The sequence below is a fragment of the Penicillium antarcticum genome (assembly GCF_028974205.1).
Source record: "Penicillium antarcticum strain IBT 31339 chromosome Unknown utg000005l_segment0_segment0, whole genome shotgun sequence".
Lineage (NCBI taxonomy): Eukaryota > Fungi > Ascomycota > Eurotiomycetes > Eurotiales > Aspergillaceae > Penicillium > Penicillium antarcticum.
In genome coordinates this window covers 468,461-481,424 of record NW_026695303.1, presented here as the reverse complement: position 1 = coordinate 481,424, position 12,964 = coordinate 468,461, and the positions used below count along the sequence as shown (strand labels likewise).

The 12,964-nt window shown below is 48.1% G+C and overlaps 6 protein-coding genes across 6 annotated transcripts; 4 read left to right on the top strand and 2 right to left on the bottom strand.

Annotated features, from left to right (window-relative positions):
- Positions 1–275: 275 nt before the first annotated feature.
- N7508_004834 (SMP-30/gluconolactonase/LRE family protein) lies at positions 276–1,931 on the bottom strand (the record flags this gene model as incomplete). Its single annotated transcript, XM_058462900.1, has 8 exons — positions 276–493; positions 571–650; positions 713–809; positions 863–1,072; positions 1,131–1,238; positions 1,299–1,492; positions 1,553–1,707; positions 1,767–1,931. 8 exons carry the CDS (start codon positions 1,929–1,931, stop codon positions 276–278), a joined length of 1,227 nt encoding a protein of 408 aa, XP_058319378.1.
- Positions 1,932–2,791: 860 nt separating this feature from the next.
- On the top strand, positions 2,792–3,205 carry N7508_004833 (uncharacterized protein; the record flags this gene model as incomplete). Its single annotated transcript, XM_058462899.1, has 1 exon — positions 2,792–3,205. The coding sequence occupies one exon, from the start codon at positions 2,792–2,794 to the stop codon at positions 3,203–3,205; it is 414 nt and encodes a 137-aa protein (XP_058319377.1).
- Positions 3,206–3,688: 483 nt separating this feature from the next.
- On the top strand, positions 3,689–4,393 carry N7508_004832 (glutathione S-transferase family protein; the record flags this gene model as incomplete). The annotated part of the gene is made up of 1 exon (XM_058462898.1): positions 3,689–4,393. The coding sequence occupies one exon, from the start codon at positions 3,689–3,691 to the stop codon at positions 4,391–4,393; it is 705 nt and encodes a 234-aa protein (XP_058319376.1).
- Positions 4,394–4,627: 234 nt separating this feature from the next.
- Positions 4,628–5,878, top strand: N7508_004831 (uncharacterized protein; the record flags this gene model as incomplete). Its single annotated transcript, XM_058462897.1, has 1 exon — positions 4,628–5,878. The coding sequence occupies one exon, from the start codon at positions 4,628–4,630 to the stop codon at positions 5,876–5,878; it is 1,251 nt and encodes a 416-aa protein (XP_058319375.1).
- A 1,548-nt stretch (positions 5,879–7,426) lies between these two features.
- Positions 7,427–9,369, top strand: N7508_004830 (fungal specific transcription factor domain-containing protein; the record flags this gene model as incomplete). The annotated part of the gene is made up of 4 exons (XM_058462896.1): positions 7,427–7,900; positions 7,953–8,104; positions 8,156–8,722; positions 8,775–9,369. The coding sequence occupies 4 exons, from the start codon at positions 7,427–7,429 to the stop codon at positions 9,367–9,369; spliced, it is 1,788 nt and encodes a 595-aa protein (XP_058319374.1).
- Positions 9,370–10,441: 1,072 nt separating this feature from the next.
- N7508_004829 (uncharacterized protein) lies at positions 10,442–11,455 on the bottom strand (the record flags this gene model as incomplete). The annotated part of the gene is made up of 1 exon (XM_058462895.1): positions 10,442–11,455. The coding sequence occupies one exon, from the start codon at positions 11,453–11,455 to the stop codon at positions 10,442–10,444; it is 1,014 nt and encodes a 337-aa protein (XP_058319373.1).
- Positions 11,456–12,964: the final 1,509 nt, after the last annotated feature.

Below are 12,964 nucleotides of genomic sequence, written 5' to 3'. Positions count from 1 at the left end.
AGGGTGCGGAGAAGGACAAAAACTTGCGGAATGACCGTGGCAGCCAAGATATATCCTAAGCAATATCTGAAATCTGTGTTTATGAAAGCCTCTTTGCACACGAAATTTACATGACATATGGGAAGAACTTGATCTAATGCCTACTTGGGGGGCCATCTATTCTGAATGTCTTAAGCGTAATCTGAGACGTGAAGAACAGAAATAATGTCGATTGTATTCTCCCGTTGTACGTTATCTACCATCCTTTGTTATCCTTATCCTGTCCAGAGAGGCTTTCACATCTCGCTGTCAACATAACTTCCTGAAGCAGCCAGAGTGGCATAGTAGAGATTTGTCTCAGCACAAATGATCATTCTACCATCTCCAGCGAAATTGAAGTTCGCTGCCGTAGAACCGACGTAGATCTTGCCGATGAGCTTGCCTGAGGGGTTCCAAACCTGGACACCGTCACCGCACCCGGCGTAAACATTACCCTCAGAATCACAGTGGATGCCTAATCAACATCAGAAATATTAGCGTATGATGTCTCTCAATCGACAAGTAGCTTGGTTTGGGGCGTAGTTCACTTACCATCAGGGGCGCCAGAGTTCACAAATGCGAACGTCTTGCGGTTCTCGAATGTGCCATCTTCTTTCACGTCGAAGCGATAGCTATATTATAGTTGTCAGTATCTCATACTCGATCAAGGATTTATGAAGGAGCATAGACATACACTGAAGCGGGACGAGTAAAGTCCAACCCGAAAAAGCCACTATCAATGCCGGTATCGGTGACATATGCATGCTTACCATCAGGCGAGAAAGTCATTCCTATAAGATAAATCAGTCTGCATGAATTGACAGGGGTTGTTTGGATCACCTACCATTGGGATGATCAAACCCATCGGCCGCGATGGTGACAGCTCCGGTATCGGGGTTGAAGCGATAAATTTGATCCTGCAGACCTGGAGCAGGACGGAAATCCTGCACGTATCCGTAGATTGTATCTGTGAAATAGATGTCCTTGTTCTTTGGGTGAATTGCTACATCGTTCAAAGAGTTGAATTGGCGACCGAAGTAATTGTTCAGGAGAACTGGAGGTGCGTCGTCAATCTTCCGACTTAATTGTTTGTAGTGAGGGTTGTCACGAACCGGTTGTATTGAATGGCTTTTGTGGGTTCATTACCCAGAGTGCAGGAGGAGTATTGTTGCCCTGGCCTTCACCGGTGAAGATGATTTCTCCCCGATAGTTGGTGGCTCCTATTGATCATGAGTTGATACGAACTATTGCTAAATCTCCATAGCAATACAATGGCATACCGTTTGGATTGATCACCATCGGCGATGAAGGGACTGTAGAGATTTTGACCTCACCCGCAGCATCACGCTTACTAGAAACAGCAGCTGCATCCGCTAGAGAGATCTTCTCGATAATGGCCGACTTGTGTAAGCCGGTGCTGGCGTTCTTGGCACCTGCATTCTGGACGAAGAACACTTCCTCTGTTTCCTTTGACCTGTTATACCAATCTACAAATCAGTCCTGCGATTTCTCTTACTAGATCGGGACCACGTACCAAACAACTGCCTCGTGATACAAGGGGTCCTTGGGCGAGTGCGCAATCCGGGTGAGAGTCGGAGCCTTCCCGATAATCTTCAAGAATTCCTTGTCGTACACATGGAACGGGCGCTCAGTCAGGCTATGTTCCGTGTGTCCTGGAGGAACGAAAAGCTGTATTGAAAATGCATTAGGAAACTGAAATGGAGCATTTATGAATGACTGGTTCATACGCTCTTCGCATTGAATTCGGTTGGCGGCTGAGTCGTACCCAAGACGTTGAAAGCTCTTTGGTTGATCACCTGTGCCTGAGCAGGGACACTGCTAGCTTGGACTGCAGGTACCAATGATTGCCCCAGGAATGCTAAAGCAGCGAGCGCGACAGATGTAGTAGGCATGTTGAATGTGTTTTGCTCGCGAAGGACTGTAGGCTGCAGTTGTCTTCAAGATCCAAACATCGCGAAACAGCCGGGGATACATCGGCATTTATTGCCAGGTCTTGCCATTGTGGCGTCGATGCCGAGGGGATCTCCGGGGCGGGGGACACGGAGAGGCACAAAACATCCCCAATGCCGCCGCCCATTCAGAGCATGTATTCCTCCAATGGTGGATAACTGCCCTGCCGTTTCTCCACTAGTCGAGGTCTTGGTGTCCTTGGTGTTCGGATGATCTTTCGGAGTTTGTCCGACCCCACAAACATTTGAGGTTTCCCCGGAGTCCACGGCTGCCACGAGATCCTAACGTCATGTTGCAGTCTTCGCCGTTTTGGTGAACTACTTACCATATACAAGGATGGAAGAGAGAATTTGGTTACATGTAATAGCGTCAGCATACCTCACGGCTCCAAAAGTGTGTTGCACAGACTGAGTCGAGCGTTCACATTCCATTCTGCACAGGATCTAATGGTGTCAATGTACATCTGTACTCCCATCTGACCTGATTCTGTATCGCGCAACTGCAATATGCATGCATGTTCAAATGCGCATATCTAGAACCGTGTCGATTTGCTCAGAATTACGACAACCATCCGCTGATCCAGAATTACCGGAAAAGGCCTCTAATATTTCCAATACCGCAGATAAGAGGTCGGTAATCCGCGGACATTCCGCATTGTCAAACCAATACATTAGAAATCATCATTTTCTAAGAACTTCCTTCAAGCAACCTTCATGACGGAAGCTCGATAAGCTACTTGCCTCAGTCCTCCATTTGCACAAAAAACTACACCTCCAGTCCTACATTTCCAGTCCTGGATAAAATGCCTAGGAAATGGGCAGAGACCACGGTCCGGCTACCATCTATCCCCCCTTTGAAAGCCGCTCTCTTGAACGACGACTTGATCGACCCGTACAAAGTAACCTCGAAGGCCAAGAAAGACCAAGCTCCAAACCCACATCCCACGACCAGTGCCAACACTGCCAAGTTCATCACGGAGAGCAATGTCTTGGAACCCGAACGCCCAGTCGGATCAAAGTCCACTTCTGCTCCGAGAACACCACAGGTCGTCCGGTCGTACACCGATATGCCATTGGCCTTTAGGCCAAGAAACAGACGTGTGGGCCAGCTACCGGCTTTGAGGCCGCATCAGGTAATCACCCGTGAGCCTTCAAGCAAATGGGACATCGGACTTAAAGCCCCTCAGTGGGGATACACTGTTGCAAGGGCAGCGTGATGAACCAATCAGTGTTTCAATCGAGAGTTTCCATTGATCTGGGTATTGATTTCTGCATCTCCAATTGTTATGTTTTACTAGCTATTCAATCCAGTTTCCTTCATGTCAGTATGGACAAGAACATCACCTCATCTGTAGACAACGCGATCCCCTTACCGGGCCTTGTTAGTGGCGCTGTATGCCCATGACAGCCTCGCGAAAGGAGTCATTCAACGGGAATTAACACAAACAAATATAGCAGTCTACGGGATCAAAGCAGGTAAAAGGCTAGCGCTGACTTGTAGCCTAGTGGATTTGAAGCGGAGGTAGCGGAAAGCTTCATATCTCCGCTCTGTTCGCCGCACATAAATACCTCGGTCTATCGCTCTCGGTTACCTTATGACGTCGCCCAGAATCGCTTTTATATATCCTTGAACAAACTCACCTTACCTCGGTACAATCTCACACGTCCCCATACCAACAAAGTCTCTCACGCACACCAAAATGCCATTGACAATCCACCACCTCGGCCGCTCCCAATCCGAGCGCATCGTCTGGCTCGCCGAAGAGCTCGGGATCAAATACGACTACGTTTTCCACAAGCGCGATCCCATCTTCTCCCCGCAATCAATCAAAGACCTCCACCCTTCCGGCACGGCCCCAGTGATCGAAGACGACAGCTCGCCATTCACAAAGAACAAAGTCGTGCTGGCCGAATCAGGCGCTATAATTGACTACATTATCGCCGCGTACGGCGAGGGTCGGTTGGGCCGCACACCCAAGGACGGCGAGGAATACGTCCAGTTCCTGGAATGGTACCACTGGGCCAATGCCTCGTTCCAGCCGGCTCTGTTCCGCGTGCTGATGACTCGGCGCTTGAGTAATGACCCTGAGGCTGTGCATGTCAAGATGGGTAATGCCAAGTTTGAGCGTGCGCTTTCGATGGTTGAGACGCGGCTCGGAGAAACTGGGGCTTATTTGGCTGGGGATGACATCACCGCTGCTGATATCATGGCTGTTTGCACTTTGACTACTATGCGTGGCTTCTGTCCTATTGAGTTCGACGTTGAGAAGCATAAGCATATTCTGGCTTATCTGAAGCGTATCGGTGAGCGTCCCGCTTATCAGAAGGCTATGAGGATTTGTGAGGGTGACGATTTCGTGCCTATTCTTGGCCCGAAGCCGCAGCAGTTTACCTTCCCCTACTGAAGAGGTTGGATCTTGGATTTTGGGATATGATGATATGATCGAATGAATATATGTGTAATATAGAGTACATCGCAGCTCATTGAAATGATAAAGGACTCGGATTCCAGAACCAGAACGCCATCCATGAACGGAGAATCCAATTATCCGTTCCGTAGACCTTCAACAACGATATTCTATATCCACAAACCTCGCCCACACGCAGCCGCAGCAGACAAATAAGAGAGAAAATTCATCATGGCGCCCTCAGCCGAGCGTGTCGCTAGCATCATGCTGTCGTGGCACTCGCTTGAGCTCGTCTCCTTCACCACTCTACAAACCTTGTGGGCAGGGTACGGAGAAATAAGTGCCATGTATGCTAAAGCTTCCTCTGATGACGCAGCAAAGCACATGGATAAACTTTGCGGGACAGAAAATGAAGCTGCTGGGAAAACTTACACTCTCATCCTGAAGCTGATTTCGCCCCCAAACAAAAGCGGTGGCAAACAAGATGAAGGACACCTTCGAAAAATGTTCAGTTATGAAGTCGAGCAGCACTTTTATAGCCACTTGGTGCCACTCTTGGGTGAAGATATCGGTGTTGCCAGATGTCTCGCCTCGACTAAAGGCATGGAGGACCAGAATGGTGAGCAAGAGCTCAAAGGTCTCATGGCCACCATCATGTTCAATCTGCGCCAAGAATTCCCAGTTGAAGGCAATAGGAGGAGCTTGTTATCCAGCGCACAGGTGCATGGATCATTAGACTGGCTGGCACGCTTCCATGGCCGGACACGGGATCTGATACAAAGTGGGCTTGACATTGGCAGACACGTCTTGCCACCTCTTGAGGAATCAGTAAAAAGACAAACTGCAGCCGAGGATATTGGCACCGGGATGTGGCTCAACGGAGGGTATACGTATCTCGCTACACGGCGCACAGAGTACCAGTCTCTGGTCGAGGATACAGACTCGGAGTGGTCCGAACTGCTCTGCGAACCGTTCGAAGGGTCCTCACTATCCGTGGCTGAGATGGCTGCCTTGTTCTTAACTCCCTCTGGCAGACCCATGGAGTCGTACATTCACGGCGATGTCAAGTCAGAGAACCTCTTCACAAACCGCAGCGGAGAGAAAGTCGCGTTCTTTGATTTCCAGTATGTTGGGCTGGGCCTTGGTGTCTGTGATCTTGCCAAGCTGTTCACTTGCTCGGTTCCTCTGGGCATGCTGGTTGATGATGATGAATACTTCTCAAAGACGCTGTCGATGTGCGATGGCGAGAGGCGGCTCTTAGAGTATTACCATAAGGGCCTCATCCTGGATGGCCAGACGGATGCATATGACTGGGCCACATTCAGACGACACTGGGAGACGGCTCTCGTGGACTGGTGTAGGTTTCAGGCATCTTGGGGCTTCTGGGGAAACACGGAGTGGCTTGAGGCCCGTGTGAGATCGATCGTGGGTGACAGGGACTGGAGGAATTGGCTTCATCAGAATGTCAGCGGTGAACAATAGACGATAGAGTGCTTGGACTTGATCCTGTTTGATGCTGACCCGTGGCCGGAGCGTTGTAGACAGACATAGACGAGATAGAATGGCTGGTCACCCTGTTTGATTGATCTTTCCCGATTTGGACGGTCTCAGGGTACAAATAACCCCAACTTTCCCACGTCCCTCTCTTTTCTTTCTTCGCCTTCACATCTCTCCTCTTTTTTTTCCATCTCCCTCCCCCTTCCCCAGAATGGACCGTCACCACAGATCTGATGGTATTCATCCTTTATAGTTCATGTGACAAGGTCTTGATCGAGCCTTTGGCAGCACCTTGCAAGTTACCATTACGTCCCCCGGCCTCTGTTATTGATCCATGGTGCCCATTTATCATGTCTGCCTCCCTTCTTCGTCTTCTCCTTCCTTAACAGGCTGTCACTATGGATCTCAAGGATTTTCTTGGGTGATTCAGGCATTGACCTAAATCGAACCTTAGCACTGTGCGAGTTGTTAGTATGCCCTAGGCCTCCGCTATTAATCCATGGTGTACATTTATATCTTCCCATAGGATCTCTCTGTACCTTCCTCCATCTCCTCTTAGCTTCGTTCTGTAGTGCTTGTGACCCACCAGCAGCTTCCCTAGAGCTGGTTCTCAGTTAAGCCTTGCTTTTATTGGTTGCTTCGATCTTTGGTGCACACAGGAAACCAGTGACCGCTGTACCTTCGAAGCCCTGGCTTCGGGAGATTTGAAACTTCGCGGAAGATCTGAGGGCACTCTCCTTTCATGGCCAAGGCTGGTCACCATAGGAACGGCGTTGTATCCGTCGGCTTCAGAGAGTGCTCAAGCATGACAAAATTGGCCACTAATTACTGGGCATATGGCAGATATAATTTATATGTCACGGCACTTGTTCTGATCCACAAGCTAGAGCAGGGGGCAGTTAAAGTGGGTATTCCAAGCTCATTGACGAAGTCTCTACACAGATGTTTTGATCCATTTGCAATGCCACGCCCTCTTCTCCAACCAGCCTAATCCCAAGGAAATTGTCACCCATCTGCCCCACGTCTAGCATGAAATGACGTCCGGGTTCTTTTGGAAATGACATATTGAAGGCAAATATCATGAAGTGGCGGTGGATTTGTGGTTGGCCATTGGATGACCTCCCCACCTGCGAAGCGCCGGTTAAAAATTCCGGCCACTTAGATCGAATCAAATCAGCGTCCTACATATCTTCAAATCGCCCATTTAATGTCTTCTTTCCCCTACTCTCAGTTCATTGATGTTTTGATTTTTCCCAAATGGATAAGTCATTTCGGCCGTTGGCTCCTCATCCGGGGCCCAGCCAGAACCCGGAGGCTAAGGTACCGAAGAGAGAAAACATATCCCTCGCTTGTACTGGATGCAAATCCCGCAAATCCAAGGTATTCCAATCCTCCCTTAGCCACGGAATATTTTTTAATCATCGATTTTAGTGCGATGGCGCACAACCCTGCCAGGCCTGCAGCAAAAGAGGCAAGGAATGTGTTTTTGATGAAACAACAGACAACAGACGTCGACTTATTGTGAAGCGAAAGATGGAAAGTCTTGAAGATGATCGCGAGATGCTACTTCAACTTGTCAGCAACCTGCGCGAATCAAGTAACAGTGAAGTCATCCAACTGCTCAACCTGATTCGGAGTAATGCCCCCTTGGATGAAATCAAAGATTACATGGACAAAAGGATGCACGACGAGATTGAGAAGACACCCGAACTAATGGATATTGCCAACAGCATGCGAGATGATAGCAATCATTCGCGGCGCAAGGTCCTAGATGCGCGACGACTTTCTGATGATCCGTTGTGGGATGTCCCCGCCAGCCCCTGGACAAGTTTGACTGATGACGATGGGTTTGTGTCCCATCTTATTTCGCTCTTCTTTACCTGGTTTCATCCGTTCTTGAATTTTATGGATCGTGACCGATTCATCAAGGACATGCAGTCGGGCGATCCAGACAATACTCTCTACTGTTCACCTTTCCTTGTCAACGCCATCTTGGCCGATGCCTGTGTATGTTCGTATCGTTTTTGAACGGAGCAGTTTCAGGCTTACACCTTTTCAGGCCTATTCCGATTATCCAGAGGCATTTTCTCGACGGAATGATCTAACTTCGAAGGGAAAGCATTTCTACGAGGAGGCTAGAAGGCTTTATGAGAATGAAGATGGCAAAGTCGGATTGCCTACAATACAAGGCTTATGTATTCTGTTCTCAAGGTGCGCGGGACACCGGTCGTGGAAGATAAATATTTAACTAACAGTTCACAGTTCCTGCCTGTATGGTGAAGACCGACGCGGATGGCTTTACGTAGGACAATTAGTCTACGTCACGCAAGACCTATTCGAGGAATACGATCTCGGGAAAGAGTCTATATACGAACCAGAAGTTGTCAACAATGTAGTTTGGGGCCTTTACAATATTATGGCGTTAGATTCCCCAACCGTTGGGAGGCCGTTCATGATTACTGACTACGATAGGGCCAACTCTCTTATCTTCCACAAAAGAACTATGTTTCGCGCACCGAAAAGGCCATGCAAAGTTCACCCGGATCCTGGGCCTGGTTACCAGGATTTGTGGTCCCCATACCCCTCTCTGGTCGGCGCCATCCCTGCCCATACCGGGCACATGTTGAAGGCATATTCCGATCTGAGTCTTACCGCATTCGAATCATCCTCTTGGTTTTTTCACGGTTGCAACCATTTGGAGAATATGTCCTTTCTGGAATCCAGAGATGCTGCGCATGAGTTGTATGCTCGTCTCAAAGATTGGAAAACGAACCTCGACGACTGTATGAATGAACAGAATAACAAAACACCACACTGCCTGAGTTTGCAGTATGACATTATCCCCCTCTGCGTTCTATCGCTTTACTGACATCGGGTCCAGCATGTACTGGAACAACATAATCTTGTGCACGTATGGTCTTGTACAGAAAAAGGCTTATCAGGAAGACTTAAGTCCCGAAGATTATCAATCAGTGAAAGAAAACCGACTCACAGCAGCCAGGGAAGTTGGAAGACTGATGTCGGTGCATCTATCCTTATGGGGAAGCGATCGAGTCCCAGCGGCAAACATGCAATCCTGCTCAATAGCAGAGAACACCCTTCTCGAAGATCTCGACAACCCGGAGAGCCGAAAGGCTTTCATTGATCTATGCATTGTTTCCAAGGCCGCTGCATGTCGTTGGCCCTTGGGCAAGGCAAAGCTGCGCGCCCTCCATGTCGCGGCAAAAGAGTTGGAAGTCACCCTCCCGTCCGAAACAGAGTCTTTATTCTCGGATATCGAGAGCAATTGGTCGCCTAGGGAAACAAAGGATATGAGCAGCAAAAATCCTACCTTTGCGATTTATCTTAAGTCCCAGAACAATAATGAAGCAGAACTTGACACGTTTTTTGAGAAGTGGGACGCTTTGCACATCGACGATTCCGGTCCTGAGCATAGCGTTCGCTTCAACTTCTCTCAGTACATGCCCTACCCGTAGATTCTGGTTTCGATTAAGCCTGATTTGTTCTTATTTAAATTTTGCTGGTCCTTCTGTGATTGAATGTATATTTCCAGGTATCGCTTGGTACTTTGGCTATTACAATCTCTGGTGAGTTGTTGGACATGTGGTCAGGCACCACGGGAAATCAAATTCTGCGGAAGAGGGGATCACAAGGCACACGACCCTCAGACAGGAAAGCATCAAGGTTAGGTGTTTACCGTATACAAATATCAAGCACATAATGTTGAAGATCTGTAGCCTCGAATGTCATTTCGGACGGCAACCTGGCGATATTGCTGACGGAGCTGCTGACTCTGGTGGCCTTCACCTCGCATATGTAAAGCAGCTCAACTACATCAGGCGAGTATCGGGAACTTCTGGTCTCTGGCTCATAACGGAAGCAACCATCAGATCCCTGCACTTGAAACAACTTCTTATTTGCTTCTGTTAGTCCGTCGATAATCAAGGCCTAACATGGACAGTTTAAAAAGTTTGATATGAAGATATTTAGGACTTGTCAGAGCCCTACGCTGTGTGTCCCAGATGAGATGTGGCACGAGTTGGGATAGGCCTCATGCTGTGATCCTCTTGTCTTGGTTATGGAGGCAGGGAAAGGATGGGAAAGGATAGGAAGAGGAGATGTTGGGTTTCCTGCACTGATAATGAGCCACAAAATCTATAGAACCCTGGCATTTCTTGCAAGGGAGATTATATTCTTTTTTCGGATGCATGAAAGTGACTTGGATATACGCAGCAATATGGCTGATCTCAAAGGAGTAAATACGTGGGCATAAACATAATTTGATTCCTACTATAGATACGCTTCAGGTAGCAATCCCACAAATAGACAGATGTTTCTCTATAGGCTGCGCCAGTATACGGTAGATGAAATGATACCTAACTCAACCTCCTTTAGATCAAGGCACTGATGTTGTATCGTTGCAGGCATGTATTAGGGTGTTGAAACAACCTTTCCTTTCTCGCCCTGCCAAATATTATGTTAGTGGAATCTCTCAGTATAGCTTTACCGATTTCGGGAGACTTACATATCTTGGTATGATTGTGTCATCTAGCACAACTTCTGGGAAGGGTAAGTACCCTGCATCGCAGAAATTCCCAGGTGGCCGCGCCAGGTGCCACCGTGATCCATTGTCATGCAGAGCGCCGAAGTGCTGCCGAGACCTTCCCATGCGTCATCAAGAGCAGAAACAATTGTCTTGAGCTGGGCAGTGGTATCACAGTTACGTCCTGAGGCGTAGTAGTAATAGCTGTAGCTCACTCCGTTGGTATCAGTGATGCTACCTGTAATGCCATCACAGCTCCCAGCAGCACTTTGCTGGTAGATCTTGTCTGCAATTCCAAGGATAACTGCCTGGGATTTATTGGGGTGGCTGAATTTGGTGCTTCCCGACTTCTTGTCGGACTCGGAGACAGAGATTGGAGTTCTCTTCACAAGTCCGATCTCATCTCGCTTTGCGGGGCTTCTTTCCTCGAGCTCAGGAAATCCAGCATTACTTCTCTTTGCGCCTGCATGATGGTCAGAACAAGCGGACTTGGGGTCGATTCCTGAAGCATCGGTAGCGAGTCCAACAACGCCGTGCCATGTGCCATGGTGATCAAGATCAAGGCACACTGCAGAGGCTCCCTCAGAATGCAATTCATCGAATGCATCAGAGAGCTTGTTGGTGATGGTCTTTGCTCGCTGAGTGCTGTCACAGTTACTGCCGGTTGTGTATGAGTACACATAATACTTATAGCCGACTCCATCCTCGGTAGTGGCGATTGTCGCTGACTTTCCACAAATCTTTTGCGCATCAGGCTTATTGCCATAGTAGCTAATGAATGCGTTGGCAATTCCAACGATCACAAGTCCGACTCCAGAAGAAGCCGCGATGCCTCCGCCGTCCCATTTGTGAACGACTGTGTATTCATCACTTGTGCGGACAGCTAGCTCCCCGTGCTCACTCTCACTGCCTTCGACCAAAGTCTGGTTTGTCTCGACTGCAAGTGCCGAGCAAACACCTTGGATGGATAGCAGAGCGACAAGGATGGATCCAAATTGGTCCGAGATGTTCTTGAACATGATTGCAATATTGAGAGCTATCTCCTATCGATACAATGTCTATACCTAGTTAGCAAGATTTCAGAGTAGAGCAGAACGATTGTAGGATGCATACTTAGAAGAAGATGTATGGAAATTCCAAAAGAGCAGACAGAGAAGAAAATCACAAAGACAGTCGACTTCTTGAGTGCCTCTGATACAAATCTCACAACTGTCGAGGGGTGATGCCTTTTATATGTTCGTGATGGAGCTAGGTTGATGATACTACGCTTAATTGATATCAAGAGCTGTTTCCTCATCTGGTTAAGCACCTAGTTATCTGTGGATATCAAGTAAATACCTCGTTTTCATAGCATTGCCTGCATATCTATGTCAGATTCCATAAATAAATGAATCTCTATTCGGCCGGGATATATACCCCAAGTCGCCCCATTGCGGATCAAAGGGGAAACTTCTTATTCCTTCCTCAACAGTTGGGGGCAAGACATGAACTGTAGGTGACCCTCGCCTAATCATCTTATCATAATACGGAAAACAAGTCCTATGCACCATGTGTTATCCCTCTTCGTTGCAGTCTAGATATGAAGTGCCAGTATAGCGTCTGAAGTCGTCGCTGCTTCAACGTCCCACTTCGTCAATGAGAACTGAATACATGTACATGTTCTGTAGAGAGCAATCCCCGAAAAGTGGATACAAGGCGCTGTGGAGCCCGGATGTGCTGCTTACTGGGGGGAATTCTTGCTCCTGCAAAATTCGGGGCCCGATTATAGACCAGTTGCCAACACTCGATATTTAATGGGCTTCTACGGGAGATCAGCGCTCCTTGGCATACACAGTACCCTGTGAGACTGGTAATTGATTATCAGAACTAGTATTACCGGCTTTTTGATTTAATAATAAGACTTTCAAGCGCAATCCGATCTCTTCTCCACGAGGTCTTCTATCAGCGACTTTTCGCCCGTAAGATTAGGGGCGAACTAAGTAGAGACTATGCATCCATAGCGCCGTATGCCTTGCGGAACTCCTCCGTAATAGACTCATCGTTCCCATCACGACCCACTTAAGCCTGCAGGGTTTCATACACTGTTCCATGCTAGGCATAGTTCTGGAAATCAGGTCTCCATACGTCATTTTTCAAATCCAGTCATTGGCCAGCCAGTCCCACTGGTGGCTTTTCCGATCCCCTCAGCCACTTAAGTACCATTTATACCTGAGACATCTTGGGGTCGAAAAGCGGTGATGTATCATCAGCATGCGATGCTTAGCATTGCTTACATTGGGGGCCGAGAAAAGGGTCTCCGTTTTTCGGTATTACTGTGATGCCCTCGAAAGGCGATAGATAAACATGCAAACTCATTACTGTACTTTGCTTGTTCCTCCGAGAAGGATGGCACTTTCTCAAACGTAGGCTCTCCAAAGGGCCGGTTGCATGCCTTCCGTGCTTCAGAATTGCAAACTTAAAAAGCATAATGGTTTTTAGACTGTCCTCTCCCGTTCTCTTCCTGTCCAGTATTGGACTATTTCCTCACG